General features: G+C 44.4%; 1 protein-coding gene across 1 annotated transcript in view; it reads right to left on the reverse strand.

Moving 5' to 3' along the window:
• Positions 1–17229, reverse strand: part of rnd2 (Rho family GTPase 2) — an 80296-nt gene extending 63067 nt beyond the window's left edge. The window contains exons 1-2 of the mRNA XM_085966399.1: positions 17014–17229; positions 16432–16519 (exon numbers count right to left, since the gene is read on the reverse strand). Of these exons, the coding sequence (XP_085822525.1) occupies positions 16432–16519; positions 17014–17157 (232 nt within the window). The 5' untranslated portion in view covers positions 17158–17229. The remainder of the gene's footprint in view (positions 1–16431; positions 16520–17013) is intronic.
• Between the last annotated feature and the right edge of the window lie 6321 nt (positions 17230–23550).

Genomic DNA, 23550 nt, shown 5'->3' on the forward strand with positions numbered 1-23550 from the left:
CAGATTCAAGAGTCAATGATGGGCATTGTAGCAATATATGCAATTAGCTGTATATGGTTTCTAAAGCCTCTGAGTTAAATAAAATCATATCATATCACTATGTGAATTCCACTTCCCTTATAGAGCTTCAAATGGCCTGTCCGTTTTCATGTAGTACACTCGAGAATCTGCCTGGCATCAAAGCACTTGGAGCAGAGGAGAGGCAGTACTTTAGCCAGATACATTTTACAAAAGCTCATCAAGTATATTTATAATTTTAATTCTTTTTTTTTTAATTCCTTCTCAGGATGTGGGTGTTGCTGGAAGTTATTGCCCATCTCCAATTGACCTTCTCCTTGACTTGCAGTCGTGGTTTGATACAACTAGGTCACCACAGGGGGGCAGTTAAGAGTCAAGCACATTGGTGTGAGACTGAAGTCACATAAAGGCCAAATAACAACAGAAAATGCTGGAAATACTCAGCAGGCCAGGCAGCATCCGTGGAGAGAGAAACAGAGTTAACGTTTCAGGTCTGGGACCCTTCATCAGAACTGGAACGTTAACTCTGTTTCCCTCTCCACGGATGCTGCCTGGCCTGCTGAGTATTTCCAGCATTTTCTGTTGTTATTTCAGATTTCCAGCATCCGCAGTATTTTGCTATCACATAAAGGCCAGACTGGGAAAGGACAGCAGGTTTCATTCCCTAAACAAGTTGGCTTTTTACAACAATCTGACAGCTACATCACTTTTACTGGAACCAGCGTTTTAATTCCCGAGTTTTTAAACTGAATTCAGATTCTCAAACTGGCGGAATTCTCTGGATTATTAGTCCAGGCCTCCAGATTACTAGTCCAGTAACATAACCACTACATTACTGGGCCCAATGATATTTGTCATAATATTTGACACCGTCTTCTCCTCAGAGTCAGTTCTCCTGCTGGAAGGTACTAAGTTGGCAGCGGCACTTGGCGTTTTACTTTGAACTGAGAATTACAGATTCACCTTGACCCATTGATACCAGCCTGAAGCAAGCAGCAGCCACAAATTGGAATAGTCACTCCACATTTACAAACTCTACACTACTTGAATGAGGACTCTTGCTGCACATTTTCAGTTAATGCTAATTAGGATCCAACAGTGTAAACAGACAGACAGCCTGTTTACAGAAGGTTGTTGTTGCCAGAATTAATTCAATATTAGATTCACTCAGAAGTAAGATTGAAAGACAGAAAGGCTTGCATTTATATAGCGCCTTTCACGACCACCGGACGTCTCAAAGCGCTTTACAGCCAATTAAGTACTTTTTGAAGTGGAGTCACTGTCGTAATGTGGGAAACGCGGAATTTGCGCACAGCAAGGTCCCACAAACAGCAATGTGATAATGACCAGATAATCTGTTTTTGTTATGTTGGTTGAGGGATAAATATTGGCCAGGACACCGGAGAGTTGGGTGGGGATGGGGTTGAGAATAAGGAGAAGGGGGTTGTGACAACAATATGATTGACATTCTGCCCAGTTCACCAATAGCAATGTATCTTCTGGCGACCATGGAGGATCATAAATATCAGACATTATGGTGATGTGCACAGTTTCTTCTACTGTTTGGAAGATGACAGTGAGAAGACAAAGAGGGAGGGATCTAACTGATGCAAAAGGCAAATGAAGTACTCCAGAAATATTTCAGTGTGTCAGCTGTGGCTCAGTTGGTAGCACACTTGCCTCTGAGTCAGAAGGTTGTGGGTTCAAGTCCCACTCCAGAAACATAAAGTTAGGCTGACACTCCAGTGCAGGTGCTGAAGGAGTGCTGCACTGTCGGAGGTGCTGTCTTTTGGATGAGACGTTAAACCGAGGCCCCGTCTGCTCTCTCAAGTGGATGTAAAAGATCCCATGACACTATTTAGAAGAGGAGCAGGGGGGAGTTATCCCCGGTGTCCTGGCCAATATTTATCCCTCAACATAACAAAAAAAATGATTATCTGGTCATTATCACATTGCTGTTTGTGGGACCTTGCTGTGCGTAAATTGGCTGCCGCGTTTCCCACATTACAACAGTGACTCCACTTCAAAAAGTACTTCATTGGCTGTAAAGCGCTTTGAGATGTCCGGTGGTTGTGAAAGGTGCTATAGAAATGCAAGTCTTTCTTTCAGTCACTTCAGTGATGATTCATTAAAAGATGTCCCAGCTGTTGTTCTTTCAGGAACTCTACCTAATTTTACGGTAGATCTCCCTGTTCTTCTAATAAATAAACCGATTTTGCTCGGCACTTTCAAAATAACAGCAGAAAATTTTATTTGTGGCCTTGAATGGGATTATGGATCAATGATAAAATGGTTCAGAGAAACGATATATGCACTGTGAACGTTACAATTTATCCCATCACTTTCAGTCTCCCTGCATCGCACATTGTCAATGATGAAAAGCTCCTGATTTTAAACGGAGGACAATATTTTAAAACAAAACGCAATTGAAATACTCTGGGGTTTTTTTGCAGTGTGAGAGGGGGCGGGCAATTTTCTAATTTTTGCTCGTTTTACTTAAGGGAACTTTAGGCCTTAATTTGACTTGGTTCGTGATAGAATCCTTTTAAATTAACTTGCAGTGGAGTCGCGCTTGATGATCCACTAGGGCTGGCACATTAAATGGAGCCAAGCTGAGCACACTTCACTGCAGCTGTGCCTTCCAGCCCACCTGCGGTTCACACCCCAGATCCCAGGCAGCACATTACAGAGCGACAGACGCAATAGGCTTCTTAGTGCATCTATCACTCCAGCTGATCCAGACACAGGGTGGAGAGAATTGGAGCTGCCTGGATTAGGGGAATGAATTCCCTCGTTATGTTTAAATTTTTAATTAATTTTTTTGTTTTAAAAACAGTCTAATACTCCCAGGAATGAAGGTACGTTCAAAAGCCCAAAGCAAAACATGCAATTTGTTTGAATCATTTGCATTTAGTTTTAATGCTCAAGTGCCTTTTGATTGTAAGTCGTATCCACAGCAAGCTTCCTTTAAATAAATAAACTGGTATATTCAACATCACACCGGGGATAGCTTTGCTCCCCTTTTGCACAAGCAGCCAGTATAGCAAAACAATGAAATGTGGCGAGGAACAGTGAGAAAATGGCAACGTTTAGAACTGAGTGCATTTAAATTCAATTAAAACACAAAGGAGGAAAAATTGAGTCGCGCTCCCTTTGGGGCACGAACTTCACCAGGGCATTACTTTTAGCGCCCCGAAAAAATTAGCACCCCCACAGCTGGAATTCACTGGTAGCGCCCCAAGAGGGAAGCGGGGTGCTACTGGAAGCGCCCTGCCTCCCTCTTGGGGCGTTGCGGGGGAATATTGCGGCGCTACGTGTCTGCAGCACATTGCGCCGCGGTACTGCAGGCCTTCCTCCCCTTCTTAAAGGAGAGGGGCCTAGCGCAGCATGTCCCGAGGCCCAGCTGGGCCACCAGGGATCAGAGTGCCGGCAAAAGAGCCCAGCACTCAAGTGAAGTACCGTGTTCACGGAGCGCAGCCGGCACTCCACAGGGGGGCTGCAGAGGAGGCCGGGGATGGCAGAGGCGGCAGGTTATGGCAGGCGGCCAGCAACCAAAATGGCCACCCGGCACCTCCCCTTTAATTAGCGCTGCCCCGGTCGCAGGTAGGCCCCCCTGACCCCGGTGGAAATAGCGTCCGGCGGTAAGTCAGGGGGTGCTACTGAAGATCGCCGCCGGGGCGCAAGCGGGGCACTGCGCACAGTGATGACGTCATCGCCGGCGGCACAGCGTCGTGGGGTGCTAACGGTTACCGTCGCTGCTAACCTCCCGCCGAATTTCGCGGGAGGCGTTGGCGGCGCCGCGCCTGGGCGCTAGTTGCTTTGCGCCCATTAGCGCCCTCTTAGAGCGCTAACGGGAGGCGCAAGATAACCGAATTTTTAGGCCAAAGTGCTATAAATGCACAGCGGGTCAGTCAGCAAGCAGCATCTGAAAGACAAAGCAGATCCCATTCCAAACGTTAACCTACAATTTCCTCTTCACTTTCAGATGCTGACTAACCTGTGATGCATTTACAGCATTTTCTCTTTTTATTACTGATTTCTAGCATTTGGTGTTTCCTTTTTACCTCTGACTTTTATGTTAATTGGTTTTTTTTCAGATTACAGTGTAAAAGAAAGGTAAAACTTTGCAAGTCCCCTCATCACCAGTCAATAGCTATGATTATAATGCACAGAAAATTGCAGTAGCACGTCCGCAATTTTCTGACATGCGCGTCCTCACTCGATTTAGCCTTGTATATTGGGATAGTAATCCCCTGATTGCTGTGTATAGCAACTCTAAATATATTTGTGAAGGTTTCCTCTGCTTGGCATTTTTAGCAAAATAATTTACATCTCCACAAATGCCTTTACGATTTTGCTACACATGAGGTTGGAAATGATTGTTGGCCACACTAGCAGGGCAGACACTTAATATGTTCATGTTCATCAATCTGTTTATTTTATATGAGTTAATACTTCACTAAAATACGGTACAGAGGAATGGTATACAAATATGTTAAGCACCCATCCGCTAATATTGCCAACAGTCATTTCTAGACTACAGTTAACCACAGGAATTCTTGGCCCAATGTTTTCTATCTGACAGGGCAAGCTTTAACACTATAGAACTTGTGAGCTACACTGAATGCCTAGAGGAATTCCAACTCCGTTTGAAAATAATGAGGCCTGTGGAAACCTCATTGGTCCGACCAAAACTATAATAGAGGTTGTATTGTCCTAATGACATTTCCTGTTTGGGTCAGGGTTTGGAGAGGAGCATTGCTGTTAAATTGACATTAGTGTCATTATGCTCTGCCATAGGCCAATGATTTATTAAAACACAATACAATCCTTGTGCAGTAAATGAAGTATTGATTGTGTGTGGGGTAAAATGGCTTACACTTCTTCCTGTGCAGTAATAATCCAGCTATTGTTCTCAGATTTGGTACCTCTTTATTAATCTGCATTCCTATCCATTGATCAATTAATAGGCTTTGCTAATCAAGAGGGCAAAGTCGTGGTCTGTCATCTGACCTCAGAAAGAGGCAGGCCACATGGAGGGATCAAGGGGTCACGACCTTTGTACGTTCTCAAGCTGACAAGACATATAAGCAGCTTGTGCCCCAAATCCAGAATAAATCTGTTCTGAGAACGAGCTGTTCACACTCAGTTTTGGGGCCCTGGCTGTCTGTAAGTGACAATTCCAATCAAATGTATGAAATACTTGTTCAAATAATTGGCAACAAGGTTATAATAGGTAATGGAATTCAATCTTTACAGGCCTGCAATGTTCTGCTTAGACAGCCAGCTCGGAACGGAACTGTGCTGGAATCATGTGGGAGTTAGTTTCGTTTATTAAGGGATGTCCTGGTAGGATTGGGTCGTGGAGCAGAACCTCAGCATAAATTGAATAACTGCCTGTGCTCCAGAGATAACAGAGAAGCTCATTTACACAAATGCATCAATGGGGCACTGCAGCACCTTCACATCAGGACAAAGTCTTGTCCTTGCCCTCACAAGGGTGTTTATTTAGTGCAGGGGATCCCTATCTGGTCTTACTAGTGTAAGTACCTGAATGCTGCCCAACTGACCCCCCAGTGTAATTCATAACAGAACCAAGGTCAGGCTTGTCACTAAAGGTTTAAAAAGGCAGTAAAAAAAATTGTAAATGCGTTTATGTCCCTGCATAAATATCAGCATTTCCTTGTATTTTAAGAAATTGTTCGGATACATTAGCAGCCTGTGATAATCACCGTGATATATTTGCACAGAGTGAAGGGATTCAGAAACAATTTCCCCCTCTCCAGCGAGTTCCCAATCTCAGCTATGGGGAGACCCAGGCACGGCCCCACAGGGGAGAATGGGGGGAAGGAATGGAAGAGTAACAGTATTTCCATGGTGTGTCCCTTAATAGCTAGCTGATAAGCAATATTGGCAGAAACATGGAAGCTTGTCACCTATCCATTCTCTGGGCCGTATTGCCTGGTGAGTCCCACATAGGATGAAAAGGAAAAAACAAAAAGCTTGGTGACTGAAGCATTCGAATGACAACACGATTATTTACCACAAGCTCTTTAATTAGTTTGTGTAAAATGTTGTCGCTCTGAAGAGAGGTTGTGTTAAGTGTCAATCCAATAATTATTTTAAAATACAGCAGGGTGTATAATTGTAAAAAGAAAAGAAAGACTTGCATTTATATAGCACCTTTCATGATCACCGGACGTCTCAAAGCGCTTTACAGCCAATTAAGTACTTTTTGAAGTGGAGTCACTGTTGTAATGTGGGAAATGCGGCAGACAATTTGCGCACAGCAAGGTCCCAAAAACAGCAATGTGATAATGACCAGATAATGGTTTTTTTGTTATGTTGGTTGAGGGATAAATATTGGCCAGGACACCGGCGATAACTCCCCTGCTCTTCTTCAAAATAATGCCATGGGATCTTTTACGTCCACCTGAGATCCGAAAGACGGCACCTCCGACAGTGCAGCACTCCCTCAGCACTGCACTGGGAGTGTCAGCCTAGCTTTATGTGTTCAAGTCCCTGGAGTGGGACACACAACCTTCTGACTCCGAGGCAAGTGTCTTACGACTGAGCCACAGTTGACAAGCAGGAGGGAGCGAGTCATTTCTTCCGACTAATTCATTTTTGCTAAATTGCTGTGTACAGCACTCCATCCAGCATACAGCAATCTTTATGGTGAAATTTCATTGTCAGATAATTGTAAAAGAAATCAGTGACACGTTCAGAAAAGCACAGGTATACACTTTGAGTGGGATTTTTGTCCAACCAAGAAAAGGAACCTCCCATCCATGCGTCATTCAATTGTAGCTGTCGGATTACCCGAGTTCTGATTGGTTTTGGATCAGCCAGTCACTCGCTAGCGGTCAGTATGTTTACAGATTTTGCGTGAAAAATATAAGCTCGCTGGATCCCCAGTCTCTGCTTTGTTAGCTAATCTCAACCGGACGACAGTCAGGGCCACTATAATTGTAGGGCTATGGGGAAAGAGCAGGGGAGCGGAACTAATTGAATAGCTTTTTCAGAGAACCGACAAAGGCACAGTGTGCCCAATGGCCTCTTTCTGCGCTGTATAATTCTAAATTGGCCTCACTAACCCCAGGCTGAAGGGTTATATTTGTTTTAAATCAGCCATGGTTGCCACTCCTGATCAGTATCCAGTGATTCCTTCTGGAAATGTGTGTCTGTGTGTGTGCGCGCGCGTCAGGTGATGACAGGATTCGCCTCAGGATAATGTCCCCCTTCCCCATCATCAAATAGCCAGCTGGCAATCACTATCTATGCTAGCACATGAAGAATGGTCAGTTTGAGTGAGGTACTGCAGGCTAACGAAACCCCAAGGAGATGTTCCCCGGCATGAGCAAATGCCCTCAGGGAGAGGAAGGAGAAAATTAGAGAGAGAAAAAAATAAGACTTTGCACATTAAGCAGAGAGGAATGAATGACATCAAATCATCCTCCATGCTATTTCCTAATTTTTTTAAAATTAGTTCATGGGATGTGGGCGTCGCTGGCAAGACCAGCATTTATTGCCCGTCCCTAATTGCCCTTGAGAAGGTGGTGGTGAGCCGCCTTCTTGAACCGCTGCAGTCCGTGTGGTGAAGATACTCCCACAGTGCTGGTAGGGAGGGAGTTCCAGGATTTTGACCCAGCGATGATGAAAGAACGGGGGTCCGGAGTCAATGTTGAGGACTCCCAGGGCCACTCCTTCCCGACTGTATACCACTGTGTCGCCACCCCTGGTGGGTCTGTCCTGCCGGTGGGACAGGACATACCTAGGGATGGTGATGAAGGAGTCTGGGACATTGGCTGAAAGGTATGATTCTGTGAGAATGACTATGTCAGGCTGTTGCTTGACTAGTCTGTGGGACAGCTCTCCCAAATGTTTCCTACATTACAACAGTGACTACACTTCAAAAAGTACTTCATTGGCTGTAAGCGCTTTGAGAGGTCCTGTGGTCGTGAAAGGCGTTATATAAATGAATGTCTTTCTTATTTCTTTCTTTCTATTTACAAATAAGAGCTTTTTCAAAGAAGCAGTCTATACATTACATCTTGAGCCATATTGTTTTTCTCCAGAGCAAATCAACAACCAATGCTGGAGTCCATCATTAAGGATGAAATAGCGGAGCACTTAGCAAATGGGGACAGGATAGGACAGAGTCAACATGGATTTACAAAGGGTAAATCGTGCTTGACTAATCTATTGGAATTTTTTGAGGGAGTAACTGGTAGAATAGATGGGGGAGAGCCAGTAGATGTGGTGTACCTGGACTTCCAAAAGGCCTTCGATAAGGTCCCACATAAAAGATTAGCATGGAAAATTGAGGCTCATGGGATAAAGGGGAAAGTTTTGGCGTGGATAGGGAACTGGCTGTCAGATAGAAAACAGAGAGTTGGAATAAACGGCTCATTTTCTGAATGGCAGGCAGTAACAAGTGGGGTACCACAGGGATCTGTCCTGGGCCCCCAGCTGTTCACAATTTACATTAATGACCTGGATCAGGGAGTCGGATGCAGCATTTCCAAATTTGCAGACGACACTAAACTAGGAGGGGGGGGTGGGCTCAGAGGAAGAGACCAGGAAGCTCCAGAGCGATTTGGACAGACTGGGCGATTGGGCGGATAAATGGCAGATGCACTATAATGTGGACAAGTGCGAAGTTATCCACCTTGGGTGCAGGAACGGGAGGGCAAATTATTATTTAAATGGCAATAGATTGGGAGAGGGGGAAGTACAGAGAGACCTGGGTGTTCTTGTACACCAGTCACTGAAGGCGAGCATGCAGGTGCAACAGGCGGTCAAGAAGGCAAACGGTATGCTGGCCTTCATAGCAAAAGGGTTAGAATACAGGAACAGGGATACCTTGCTGCAGCTGTACAGGGCACTGGTGAGACCACACCTCGAGTACTGTGTACAGTTTTGGTCGCCTCATCTGAGGAAGGATGTTCTTGCCATGGAGGGGGTGCAGCGGCGATTCACCAGGCTGATACCAGGAATGGCGGGAATGACCTATGAGGAGAGACTATGTAGTTTAGGGATGTACACACTGGAGTTTAGAAGATTGAGAGGGGACCTCATAGAAGTGTATAAAATTCTGACAGGTCTAGACAGACTGGATGCAGAAGGAATGTTTCCCTTGGCGGGTGAGAACAGAACTAGAGGACATAATTTAAGGATAAGGGCTAAACCATTTAGGACAGAGATGAGGGGGAATTTCTTCACTCAGAGAGTGGTGAACCTGTGGAACTCATTGCCACAGAGGGCAGTGTACGCCAGCTCATTAAATATATTTAAGAGGGAATTAGATATATTTCTACGGGCAAAAGGGGTTAAGGGTTACGGAGAGAAGGCGGGGACGGGATACTGAATTAAAGGATCAGCCATGATCTCATCGAATGGCGGAGCAGGCACGAAGGGCCGAATGGCCTACTCCTGCTCCTATCTTCTATGTATCTATGTATGTAATCCCTGGAGCACCTCAGACTAGCACTGGAGTGATGATATCTGCCTAGTCTTCTCGCCCCCACCAGCTCAGTTTAGAGTGGGTTGCTCAAATAATGCACTGAACTAGAACCATGAGGTCAGTAAGGCACACTTTGAGTGGGAGAGGAAACAGGGATAGAGGGGATAGGGGCGAGGGAAGGAGGGAGAAGTGGTTTAAAGAAGTCGGGGGGGAAAGCAGCAAGGTTAGAAATGAACTATTCTAAAAAGTCTGAATACTGAAGTCATTTTGTTTGATATTTTGGGGCAGCATTTGCTTCCTCCTTTTTCTCCTCTTCTGTAAGCGATGCGTTATGCTGCGATGTAGATCCATAGGAACTAATAGCTCGCCAGGACTTTGTTCAAGTACAATAGCAAAATACTGCGGATGCTGGAAATCCGAAATAACAACAGAAAACGGTGGAAAAACTCAGCAGGCCAGGCAACATCCGTGGAGAGAGAAACAGAGTTAACGTTTCATGCTGACGAAAGGTCATCGACCTGAAACGTTAACTCTGTTTCTCTCTCCACAGATGCTGCCCTGGCCTGCTGGGTTTTTCCAGCGTTTTCTGTTCTTTGTTCAAGTATATTCTTCATGCGTAAGCCTTCAGTGTAAGCATTTGCAGGCGATTCAACTCTATGACATCACAGCAAAGTCCGATCTTGTCCTCACCTATCATCCATACATTCCCCGGTGGGATTACTGCATCGTGATTAGGAGAAAGAGCCCTGAATCCCCTCTAACTCAGGGATGCTAAGGCCAACTGTACAGCTCCTAGTGTGATTCTGGCTAACACCAGCTAACTGCACAGACCGGGAATCAAACACACGGCTGTCTGGTCTTGTTTACTTCTCTTAAACACAAACAGATTGAACCATAGAATCATAGAAATTTACGGCACAGAAGGAGGCCATTCAGCCAATCGTGGCTGTGCCGGCTGAAAACATAGAAACATAGAAACATAGAAGATAGGAGCAGGAGTAGGCCATTCGGCCCTTCGAGCCTGCTCCGCCATTCAATGAGATCATGGCTGATCATCCAAATTCAGTACCCTGTCCCTGCCTTCTCCCCATATCCCTTGATCCCTTTAGCCTCAAGAAATATATCCAACTCTTTCTTGAATATATTTAATGAACTGGCCTCCACCGCCCTATGTGGCAGAGAATTCCACAGGTTCACCACTCTCTGGGTGAAGAAATTCCTCCTCATTTCAGTCCTAAATGGCCTACCCCTTATCCTTAGACTATGACCCCTGGTTCTGGACTCCCCGGCCATCAGAAACATCCTTTCTGCATCTAGTCTGTCCAGACCTGACAGAATTTTATAGGTTTCGATGAGATCTCCTCTCAATCTTCTAAACTCCAGTGAGTATAAGCCCAATTGACACAATCTCTCCTCGTACGTCATTCCTGCCATCCCAGGTATCAGCCTGGTGAATCTTCGCTGCTATCCAGCCTAATCCCACTTTCCAGCTCTTGGTTCGTAGCTCTGTAGGTTACGGCACTTCAAGTGCATATCCAAGTACTTTTTAAATGCGATGAGAGTTTCTGCCTCCACCACCCTTTCAGGTAGTGAGTTCCAGACCCCTGCCACCCTCTGGGTGAAAAAGGTTCTCCTCAACTCCCCTCTAATCCTTCTACCAATTACTATAAACCTATGCCCCCTGGTTATTGACCTCTCTGCGAGGGGAAATAGGTCCTTCCTATCCACTCTATCTAGGCCCTGCATAATTTTATGCACCTCAATTAAGTCTCCCCTCAGCCAAAGAAAACAAGCTCATCCTATGTTTGATCAACATAGCTCTTTGACAAACCAAGACCACATTTCAGCATTATACTAAAAAAACCACAGGGTTGCAGTTTATTTAAAGTTTGCTGCATTTTGAATTCTAACTTAACATTAGAAACTTAACAAAAAATTGCATTGGTTTTATGACGAGAAACAGGAATTAGTAAAATTGATAAAGCTGGTCCAATGCCCAGCTAAGTCACTGCAGCTCAAAAGGCATTGTCCTCTTGCAAAACTGTGTCAAGTTTAACACTAACAATTTCAAATTAGTTACAATTATGATTTGGGATTTTTTAAAAACATTTGTTTTAAATTAAATGTTAGGAGAAATGCAACTAAAATGGAAGTTGTGTTGGCATCCTCGGTCAATGCATTTTCTATCAACACTGGGTGCCTATGGCTCTGGGAACCAGCAAGAGGTCAGAATTAAGCCCTAGTCTATTCATGTACCAAATCTCATCAACATTCCTCAAGAACTCCTGCTGAAGCGGGGAGGAAATTTGTTATCAGAAACCACAGGTTCCCACACTATAGACTTCTGTGAGGGGCAAGGGCCTATCCTGAAATAATCTGCTCATTTACAGAAACATGAAATTATTTGCCCATTTTATTTTTTTAAATGGGCACTTTCAACCAAATTCCCTTGTGAAACTTTCAACTTACGGTACCACATTTTTTAGTTGAACTTGTTTTGCTCGGCTTTTTAAAAAAGTTATTACTGAATTGTAAAGATGGGTTTAATTCACCGCGATGTATAGAGAATCAAAAAGTCATCTTGTAAGATTACGTTACACAAAAAGCCATTGAACAGAACAGGCACACTACTTATAACAATAAATGTATTTAAATAATTTTGAATGGTATGTGGTGAAGCGCATAATAGCTAATTCGCACAGAATTCGTTGTATTTAATATGATTAATATGAAGCCACTGTCTTAGGTTTTAAAAAGGGTTTAGTTGAAATCTACCGCAAAGTCAAAGTGCAATAAAATAGAGAATTCACAGCAGCTCCATCAGCTTCTGAAATGAGAAAAGACAGCTCAGGATATAAGGTACAGATCCTCGGCCAGAACTGACCCTCCTTTCCGACGTCCACCGACCAGCTGTGTATTTCCAGCATTTTCGGCTTTTAGTTCAGATTTATTTTTAAACTCTAGGAAATAAAACTATATTCTACCCTAAAAAGTGAACAGCTAGAATGACTTGATTCTGATTATTTCCCTTTAAAAAGTTAATCGCATTATTATTTCAGTGGTTTAACTTTTTAAATGGGAAGCTCTGAAACTGAATGATACGACTGGTAAGTGGTACCAAAAACTGACTGTGGCGGGAACAGGTACAACGCCTAGTTGTAATTGGTTTAACTGAAGGCTCCTATTGAAAAAAAAAAGGATGTGGAGTCCTTTAATAAATCTATTAAATTTAATTAGAACCTTGTTTTATAAATCAATTACAACTGCCCTAACTCACCCTATTAAACATGCCTGGGTAACATAGTATTTCCCCTCTTACGGTCTAACAGATTTTATGGTCATTGAATCCGAGTAAATCAATACAAATCCTTGTAGTTCATATTTCCTGAAAAAAAAAATCCCCAGAGACAGAGAAGCAAAAACATGGAAAGTGCAGCCTTCGCTTTCAGGGCAACACTTTAAATGTGAAAGATGATCCTCAAGGGCGAAAGCAGTGGTTTCAAGCTCTCTTCAGGCTATTGATGCAGGAATTTGGCTTTGGAAAGGCTCATTGTAGCTTCAGACAATACTCCTCCTGGGAAAGAGGACTGAAAGGGACAGCAGGGAGCTGCTAGACTGGAAGAGACCTCCGCTGGGTCCTCATTCCTGTTGCACCACACGGATTGCAGGTTCTTTTATAAAGAGATGCTCTAAAAAGCAGCCACTAGAGGTGAGAAGCACTTATTAGATCACGCTGAATAAAAATAGCTATTACCCTTAATGTAAACATAGAATACAATTATCATTTAAAAAAAGAATCTACCGTAATCTGTAAGAAATGAGGTTTTCACTGTAGGAACCTGCCAATATACTGATTCTACCACCAACATACAAAATTCAATGCTTCTTTCTCCCCTAAACTTCACCTGACGAAGGAGCAGCGCTCCGAAAGCTTGTGATTTCAAATAAAGCTGTTGGACTATAACCTGGTGTTGTGTGACTTCTTATATTTAGAAAGACTTGCCTTTTTAAATCATTTGTTGAGAATCCAAGGTGAAGGACCAGTGCCCACAATGCAAGGCATCCTCAGGGTTGAAAACATTAGGAGAAAAGACGAGTTAAATGAATAAATAATAGTGTTTGGGTGGAGCCAAGCTTCAGAATTCACAGAGGGAGGATTTTGTTTCCCAGATGGGAATGGAGGCACTCCAGCTATTCTGCCAGTGCCACCTTTTTCATCCCACTCTAGTGTGGGAATCTGCAGCTGTAGGTTCTCACCCCACTGCAGCCTGCTCCTATTTCCATAACACTGTGCAATCCAGTGACTGACAAGATTTGGCTCACTAATGTATTGGTCACTGAGACAAGCACCAAGAGGACCAAGTGAATAGCAGCAGCATAATAATAAATATGCACCTTTTATCTCTTGCATTTTACCATCATACTTAAAAAAAAAACACCTGTGAAGTTAAATATAAACAGTGTGGCCTGTTTAATAATAGCTGTGAATATATGACCAATGTATCAGATTGCCTCCGCTTATTCAATTTAAGATAAGGTGATCTGGTTGGACATTTGAATCAACATCCAGATGGACACTAATCAAATCAAACTCATGGTCCACCTCAGCATGGGGTAGAGGGAAATAGAGTTAGTGTAAGAAAAACGTCCAGATTGGGCCTTGAAATAGCTGCAGAACAACAGGGCAAGCTGGGCAACCTGAATGGTCTTTCCTGAGGCCCGAGTTATTATCAGAGCACAAATACATTCAAACAAATTCTTTCTGTGATTTAAAAGATAAATACTACCAACAAAGCTCCTGCACAGCACTGATTTATGGGGTGTAAGAAAAAACAGTCTCCCACCTCCGTAACATCTCCCGACTCTGCCCCTGCCTCAGCTCATCTGCTGCTGAAACCCTCATCCATGTCTTTGTTACCTCTAGACTTGACTATTCTAACGCACTCCTGGCCGGCCTCCCATCTTCCACCCTCCATAAACTTGATTTCATCTAAAACTGCTGCCCATCTCTCAGCTCGCACCAAGTCCCGTTCACCCATTTCCCCTGTGCTCGCTGACCTACATTGGCTCCCGGTCCGGCAGCGCCTCAATTTCAAAATTCTCATCCTTGTTTTCAAATCCCTCCATGGCCTCGCCCCTCCCTATCTCTGTAATCTCCTTCAACCCCACAATCCTCCGAGATCTCTGCGCTTCTGGCCTCTTGCGAATCCCCGATTTCAGTCGCTCCACCACTGGCGGCCGTGCCTTCAGCTGCCAAGGCCCTAAGCTCTGGAATTCCCTCCCTAAACCTCTCCGACTCTCTACCTCTCTCTCCTCCTTTAAGATGCTCCTTAAAACCTACCTCTTTGACTAAGCTTTTGGTCATCTGTTCTAATATCTCCTTCTGTGGCTTGGCGTCAAATTTTGTTTGATAGGTTCCTGTGATGTGCCTTGGGACGTTTTACTATGTTAAAGGCGCTATATAAATGCAAGTTATTGTTGTTGTAGAATATAACTGAAGTAACAATAGGAAGCGATATAATAGTTTGGCAATAAAATGGTTCCACTATCCAAATCATGCTGGCCAATCAGATTTATTCAAAGTTCTATTAAATGCCCACCACCACTTTCTCAGGACTACTAGCCTTGCTAGTGTGGTCCACAAACCCAGAAGATATTTTTTTTTAATCCCACAGGTACTGGTCTGAAATGGCTCCACAAAGTTGCGGGCAAAATTAACTTTCAAAGGGAAAGCACGGAGTGTACTCGCCAGAGACAGTGCTGATCCCCTGCTGCCATGGGGAGGAGGCAGAGAACAAGTGAGTTCCTCACAGTCACTCGCACGCCTCATCGTGGCCAGTTTGAGAGCTGCATTAGAAAAGGCTTGGGGAGGTCGCCCGATAGTTAAAATATACAACGGAAACCTTCATAGTGCCCCGGGAGCTTAATGTTTTGTCGCTAGAAAAAAAGTATTTTAATTTTTCTGTAAATTTTTCACGAAAAGGGTTTGGCAAGCCTTTTGTTTGGGGAGGCAAAAGAGACTTTGTGACAATGACAGCACATAATGAACTTGTTACTGTATCACCCAAGAAAGGTTTGCTGAATAGGTTTTTACAAAGGTTGCCTGCTCCCCTCTTTAAATAAGTTTCTTGAAGGATGTGTCAAAAGGTCTTTACCTCCTACCACCTCCACCCACCCCCCCCCCATCCCCCATGCGGCTGAATAAAAATGACGAGTCCATTTGAGTGCCAGTGTGTTTCTTCCAAGTCCCATTCTGGCAAAGACCAGCGGCTGATGGCACTGAACACACCTAAAGAGCCACAAACACTGCACGGGTCTGTGCAACTGCAGCAACCTGTAGGTCACAAGGACCGCTTTCCTTGTGGTTTGGTGTTACTTTCCACTTGGTCGCCTCTTTCCAAAATCCCAACTCCAAAGTTTCTTTTTGTTGTCTAAATTAATTAAATAATGTTCAATCTGGCTGTCATTGACACTTTAATCTCAACCTGCCTAACAGTCGGAAGCAGCTCAGTGTAAATCACAATAAAGCGTCGGGACAAATTCCCCTCCAAAGAGCGCCCAGGTTGCACGCTTCTTCGGTGGCTGCGACAGGAGGATTAACTCCTCCTTATTTATCATCAGAAACAAAGAATGCACGGATTTGGTTTGCAAATGATGCTGCATTTTACTGAGCCGAACCAGTTAGGGTGGTCGAAGAGTGTGCAGATTTGCGGCGGCAGGTACCGTGCTAACAAACGGGATGGCATCCAGGACTTGGCACTGATATTGCGCAGTGGCGCACAGATCGGCGCTTGTGTCCCAGTTCAGTGAACGCAGTGGGGTGTTTTTTTCGGACAGCACAGGGACACCAGTCACTCAGAAGCCGGGTATCAGCAGCACTGGGGCTCCGGCGACACGGCTCGTTTTAACCAAAGGGTCATTGAAAGAAAACAGCTCCTTTCACTGACCTGAAGTGTCCCACATGTTCAGTTCGATTCTCTGCTTGTCGATTTCGAAACTCGCTGTGTAGTTCTCAAACACAGTGGGGACATAATTCTAGAATTAAAGACACATATTAAAGATCGGGATTAAAGAATATAAAAAAAGAGGTAACATTTAATAATTAGACGGCAGTGGCAAATTAATTTAATCTGAAACTATGACATTTAATTCGACAACTTGCTCGTGTAGTTTAAAAACTTGCTCCTAAACAACTGGAAACACACACACGGAAATATTTCAATCTAAAAACAATGTAAACTTCCATATTTTTTATACTTTCGCAACCCAAACAGTATTGGTTTTCTAAGTTATTAACTTAGCGATTTAAAATAGAAAAAAATCTTTTATTTAGAATTAAATGTTGCAGTATATGACATTTCGTATTAATTTAGTTAAGTAACTAATGATTTGGGACAAAACTTCGTACAAGAGTTCCTATTTTCTTTTATAATGTGAACACGAGTTCTTAGTAAAATTGCGCTACTCAATAAACCAGTTTGTGTTCAAATTTTAGATTACTCTGCGTGAAGAATTATACAAATATTTACCTCTGGATAGCAATCCTTCGCAAAAACGTGTAATAAAGTAGTTTTTCCACACTGTGCATCCCCTACTACAACAATCTTACAACGGGCGATTTGACTGTCCATGGCTTGATTCTTCTGGTCCTGATGGCTATTCCCTTCTTTCATTTACCATTACCTTTCAACCAGTAATCCAGACTGCGGCACAACAGCTCGTTCCCTTTTGCTGTACGTTCCTCCTTTAATCCGACTGCCTGGCTTTCTCAGGGCTGTGAGACTCCGCCTCCTTGAGGCTAGAGTCACCAATCAGTGCAACGCTCCCAGAGATATGCAAATATGGGGCGGGACAGGGCGTGGCCATCAGTGGGGGGAAAAAATAATTAAATTAAAATGAGTGGATTAAGTCAAATTGGATCAAGTTTCCAACTTTGCACAGAAGTGTGAACGACACTCTGTAAAGTAGTCATTTTGATGAGAGTTGCTTTAGAGACCGTGATTATAAAGAAAACGTGGGTTGGAATGTATACGAATGGAATGGAACAGATTGGCCGTCATTTTTTCTGTGAGATTTAAACGATCAGTTTTTTGAAGAAAACGCACATATAAAGCACGTAGCATATGCGAAATAAAAATAGATGACATCATTTGACCCCCCCCCCCCCCCCCTACTGTGTATACACATGCAAAGGATGTGTCAGGATACAAGTGGTTCAGCACCAACATGTAGCGCCACAGACTGGCGGAATGTGGGTTTGCGGCTCCGGTTCCCCCTCAGCACTGATCGCCCAAACCCGGTGCCAGCATTGTGAGAACATGGTTGAGTTGAGACCAGGCGGTTTTTGCTCAGAAAGAGGAAATTGAAGGTGGGGCTGTAATTCATCTCATTCAAACACAATGAAAATCTAGTCTGACACTCCAGTGCCGCACCGAGGGAGTGCTGCACGGTCGGAGGTGCCACCTTTCGGATGAGACGTTAAACCGAGGCCCCGTCTGCCCTCTCAGGTGGATGTAAAAGATCCCACTGCACTATTTCGAAGAGGAGCAGGGGAGTTATCCCCGGTGTCCTGGCCAATATTTATCTCTCAATCAATATCACGAAAACAGATTATCTGGTCATTTATCACATTGCTTTTTGTGGGAGCTTGCTGTGCGCAAATTGTCTGCCGCGTTTCCTACATTACAACAGTGACTACACTTCAAAAAGTACTTTGTAAAGAGCTTTGGGACGTCCGGTGGTCAAGAAAGGCGCTATATAAATGCAAGTCTTTCTTTTACCCCTACTCTAGCCAAGATTGTACATCAGAGGAAACCTTGGGACGATGTGATGTACCTATGATGACTGTTGAGTATTGAGATAACACCTGTAATCATATTAATGAGCGTCAACAAATGTCTTGGAGTGTGCTTTTGAGAAAAGGGGAAAATATAGCATCAACATCAGCTTCATAAAATGCTGCCATAACTATTTGCATTTATATAGCACTTTTAATTAGGAAGAAAGAAAAGGAAGAAAGAGGCACTTGATACTCTGTCACTAGGCAGAGTGCTAACAATCTTATACAGAGTTTGGAGCCAGTCCTTGTGTACTTTACATTATTTATCAGAATAAAACTGTTCTTATTTGTATCCCTTCTTGCCTGCATGATTTAATTAGATCAAGAACAGGGTGGAAGGGAACAATGTTTCATAGCACCATTAATGTAATAAAATAATAAAACTTATAAAATTCTGACAGGACTGGACAGACTAGATGCAGGAAGGATGTTCCCGATGGTCGGGGAGTCCAGAACCAGGGGTCACAGTCTAAGGATAAGGGGTAAGCCATTTAGGACAGAAATGAGGAGGAATTTCTTCACCCAGAGAGTGGTGAACCTGTGGAATTCTCTACCACAGAAGGCAGTAGAGGCCAATTCATTGAATATATTCAAGAAGGAGTTGGATATATTTCTTAAGGCTAAAGGGATCAAGGGATATGGGGAGAAAGCAGGGACCGGGTACTGAATTTGGATGATCAGCCATGATCGCATTGAATGGCGGAGCAGGCTCGAGGGGCTGAATGGCCGACTCCTGCTCCTATCTTCTATGTTTCTATGTAAAATGTTCCAAAGCACTTCACAGAGGTGACAACAACTGGGCACTGAGCAATGGTGGGAGAAGGGTTAGGGGCTGTGACCAAAGGCAAGATCAAAGAGGCAGGGTTTGAAGGAGGAGAGAGAGGTAGCCATGAAGAGAGGTTTAGGGAGAGAGTTCCAAAGTGTAGGGCCAAGACAGCTGAAGGCTCTGTGGCTGAAGGTAGAGTCGAGGGAGGGGAGGATGCGAAGGAGGTCAGAGTCAGAAGAGTGACGGGTGATGGCAAGGAGGACACTGAACTAATCGAGCCTGGAGGTGACAAAGGCGTGAATAAGGTTTTCATCAGCAGTTGGATGAGGTAAAGGGGGAGGGCAGTAATGTTGCGGAGGTGGTAATAGGTGGTCTTGGTGATGGCTAGTAGGTGGGATTTGATGCTGAGCTCAGCTTCAAGCAGGACAACGAGACTGTGCACCATTGGGATCAGTCTGAGCGAGCAGCCAGGGAGAGGAATGGAGTCAGGGGCTAAGGTGCAGAGTGTTTGGGAAGGCAGAAATGAAGAGAAAGATAAGCGAAATGACCTAAAGGGGACAATAGACAGTCGAGAATTCAAGGGGATTGTAAAGTGAGATAAGAAAGGGAAAGAAGACTAACAAGAACAGAAACTAGCAGAAAAAGGATGCTGAATCCTAGAGCAGAAGCAACGTAAGAAAAAAACCAAGAAGGCAGGACATCCCTCGGGTAGGCATTGTTAATCAGGAACTGGAAAACAAGAAGAATGAGAGAGGGCTGCTGTTTCTTCTATGTTGCATCAGCAGTGGTGAAGATAAACAGGATGGTGTAAAAAAAGTTACGATAATGCTGACAAAAGAACTATAAATGAAACTGAAAACTGTAAATGGAAATGCCAAAAAATGAAATGCTGCAAAAGATGGTGTTTGCAATGAAGATCATTTCAAATGCAAAGTTGTAAATTAAATCAGTGAACTGAATGTAATATCTGTCATATCTCTGGTATGAAAAACCAAAAATGGAAATAAAAGATGTGAAAAAAAAGTTTGAGTCCAGGTGGTGTAACATCCATATGTCAGTTTTGTAAAGTGTAGTACATTATACACTATGGGGTAAAAATTCAGTTGCTTTGCGCCTCCCATTAGTGCCCAGAGGGCACTAATGGGGTGTAAAGCAACTAGCGCCCGGGCATGGCGCCACCAACGCCTCCTGCGAAATTCAGCGGGAGGTTAATGGCGGCGCTGTGCCGCCGGTGATGACGTGCCGCCGGCGATGACGCGCCACCGGTGATGACGTCATCGCCGTGCGCAGCGCCCCGACCGCAATCTTCGGGAGCGCCCCCTGACTTACCGCCGGACGCTATGTCCAACGGGGTCAGGGGGGTCTACCTGTGGCCGGGGAGGCGCTATTTAAAGGCGAGGTGCGGGGCGGTCATTTTTGTTGCTGGCCGCCTGCCAGCGCTCCCGTCCCTGGCCTCCTGAACCGCCCCCCCTCCCCCCGGAGTGCTGGCTGTGCTCCAAGAGCCCGGTACTTCTCTTGAGTGCCGGGCTCTTTTGCCGGCACTCACGATCCCCGGGGGCCCAGCTGGGCCCCGGATTGTGCTGTACAAGGCCCCTTCCCTTTAAGAAGGGGAGGAAGGCCTGCAATACTACGGCACATAGCACCGCGATATTCCCTCGCAGCGCCTCACGAGGGATGCGGGGCGCTTCCAGTAGCACCCCGCTTCCCTCTTGGGGCGCTACCACTCAATTTCCGTCACTACTCAATTTTTAGCCCTATATACTTTAGTTCTACAAGAACCTCCAGAGTTCAGCTCTGATTAATAATTTATTTTGTTCTTGAAAGCCACTTTATTTTACAGTTTTCTCCCCACCTCTCCTGAAGGAAGTGGTTTCCTGCTTTAAGACGCTCCTTAAAACCTACCTCTTTGACTAAGCATTTGGTCATCTGCCCTCATTTCTCCTTAAATGCTGATGAAAGGTCAGTGAGCTGAAACGTTAACTCTGTTTCTCTCTCCACAGATGCTGCCTGACCTGCTGAGCATTTCCAGCATTTTCTGTTTTTATTTCAGATTTCCAGCATCCGCAGTGTTTTGCTTTTGTACTAATGGCCCAGAAATTCGGGTCGGAGGCTTCCCGCGGGTGCAAGCCTCCGACCTGCACTTACCTAGCGTGCCAGCCATTGAGCTGTGGGCCCGCGTGGGATTGCGATCCTGGGCCTCCTCCAGCTGCCGGCACGCAGTGCTTGCATACCCCAGGGGCGCAGTTAGTTCGATGTGTCCCCTGGGATCACGTGGGCCATGGAGAGCCAATGGTAGCAGGGAATGCTTCATTCATAAGTTTGATAGGAAGAGCTGTCAAACCTATAAATACTATAAGCCCCAAAACATCACTAAAACCTCAAATAATTTTTTTTTAAAACATCACATTTTTAAAATAAACTATAAATTACATGAAATAACTATTTTAAACAATAATTTAAATTTTTGAAAAAATTAATTACATTTTCTAACGGGGCTAAAAATAAACTTACCTTTCTTTAAAGTATTTAAAAATAATAAACCTGTGCAAAAAATGTTTTAATTTTAATTAAAACACCACTTACCTTGTTAAAAGCAGGCCTTGCGCCTGTTATTTAAAAGTGTAACTGCTGGAGACTTACCCTCCCAGAGAAACCTGCAAAAAAAACTTAAGTTCAATGCGCACACGCTGCCTCTCCGGCGCACGCGTTCGACCACTGAACCCCTTCTTTCAGGGGAACGGAAGTGCCGGTTTCCCGCGCATGCGCAGTGCATGCACGAAACCGGCACTTTTCGCTGGGCCTACGCATGAGTACCCCGTGCGTACTCACGCGTTGGGACTCGAATTTCTGGGCCATTATCTACTGATGCGGCTCAGTGTCAAATCGTGTTTGATAACGCTCCTGTGAAGCTTGTAGAAATGCAAGTTGCTGTTGAATCACGCTGGGATGTTCTTCCAGTGGTGGCAGATGCCTTCTGGTACCTTATCCAAATGGTCACCGTTCATGTGTGAGTCTCGGCAGTGAGTGTTGGCAGCCTAAGAATTTTCACTTTAGGTCTATGACCTTTCATCAGAACTGACTGTTCATCATTGCACCACTACCCTGATTGCGATCAGCTACATCAGTACGCACTAGGATTTGTGCTGTTCAGTAATATATGGTACATTTACCCAGTGAGCCATCAGAAGAACTAGTAAGCTGATTTCTTGAGCTCTCTACTTGATCTGAATATAGTTTGTTTGTAACGTTTGTAGTTAGATGATGTCCTTTACAGGTCCACTTGGGATGCGTAGCAGGCAACTCACAATCTGTTCTTTAATTCTATGTGCAAAAGTTGGAGACATGTAATGTATTTCTCTGGCATAACAATTCAGTAAAGAATATTTTCTTGAAATCAGTTCCTAGCTGAAAATAAATAACAAAAGAAAGAAAAGTGTTGTATTTGTAAAGCAATTATCACATCCTTAAGATGCCCCAAAGCACTTTGCAGCCAATTATTTAATTTTGAAGTGCAGTCAATGTGATTGTGTACAACAGGTTTTCACAAAAACGGGCTGAGTTAAGTACAAAAGCAAAATACTGCGGATGCTGGAAATCTGAAATAAAAACAGAAAATGCTGGAAACACTCAGCAGGCCAGGCAGCATCTGTGGAAAGAGAAACAGAGTTAATGTTTCAGGTCGATGACCCTTCGTCAGAACTGGACATGTTCCATCTCCAGCTTTTTCCAGTTCTGACGAAGGGTCATCGACCTGAAACACTGGGCTGGATTTTCCAAGCCCCGAGGAGGCGGGCATGGAGGCGGGACTGCCGGTAAATTAACAGAAAGCGGGGGCGGATGGCAAAGCCGCCCCCATCCCTCCGTGCCCCTTTGCCAGGAGGCGGGAAGAAGCGTTGCTTCGGGTCCTGTCTCCTGGAGGCAGGAAAGGCATTAAATACTTTTAACTGCCTGTTAACAGGTAGTTAACAGGCAGAAAAAAGGATTAGTGCTATTTTACCTTCACAGGTGAAGGCTTCCTGACCTCGGAGAACCCCGCCGGGTTGGAGGAGGCGTGAAGGAGGTCTGCAGTGGTCGGAGACACCTGGAAGTAAGATGTAGAGGTAAGTGGTGGGTGCAAATGTGGAGTGGTAAGTATGTAAGGTGAGTGATAAGTGTAAAAAAATGTTCACTTACCTTGTTTTCTTTCTACAGCCTTCATCTTCTCTGGATCGGGAGACCCGACATCCTCGTTGTCAATTTCACAGACTGGCTGTTGGATCCTCCGATCCAACAGCCATCTGAAATTTACAAAGTTGAAAGGTTTGATGAGTCCTGAACACAAGGACTCATCAAGCTAAAGAGAATGTCAGTGTTTGACAGCTTCACAGAGCTGTCAAACGCTGACATTTCTTCTTTCAAGAAGTCTTGACATTGACTTCTTCCCTAATCGGCCTGTTAAGCCCGCAAGGTGGGCTTAACAAG

This window comes from Somniosus microcephalus, chromosome 24 (genome assembly GCF_052327205.1).
Source record: "Somniosus microcephalus isolate GS21.2 chromosome 24, FLI_Smic_1.0, whole genome shotgun sequence".
NCBI classification, from domain to species: Eukaryota; Metazoa; Chordata; class Chondrichthyes; order Squaliformes; family Somniosidae; genus Somniosus; species Somniosus microcephalus.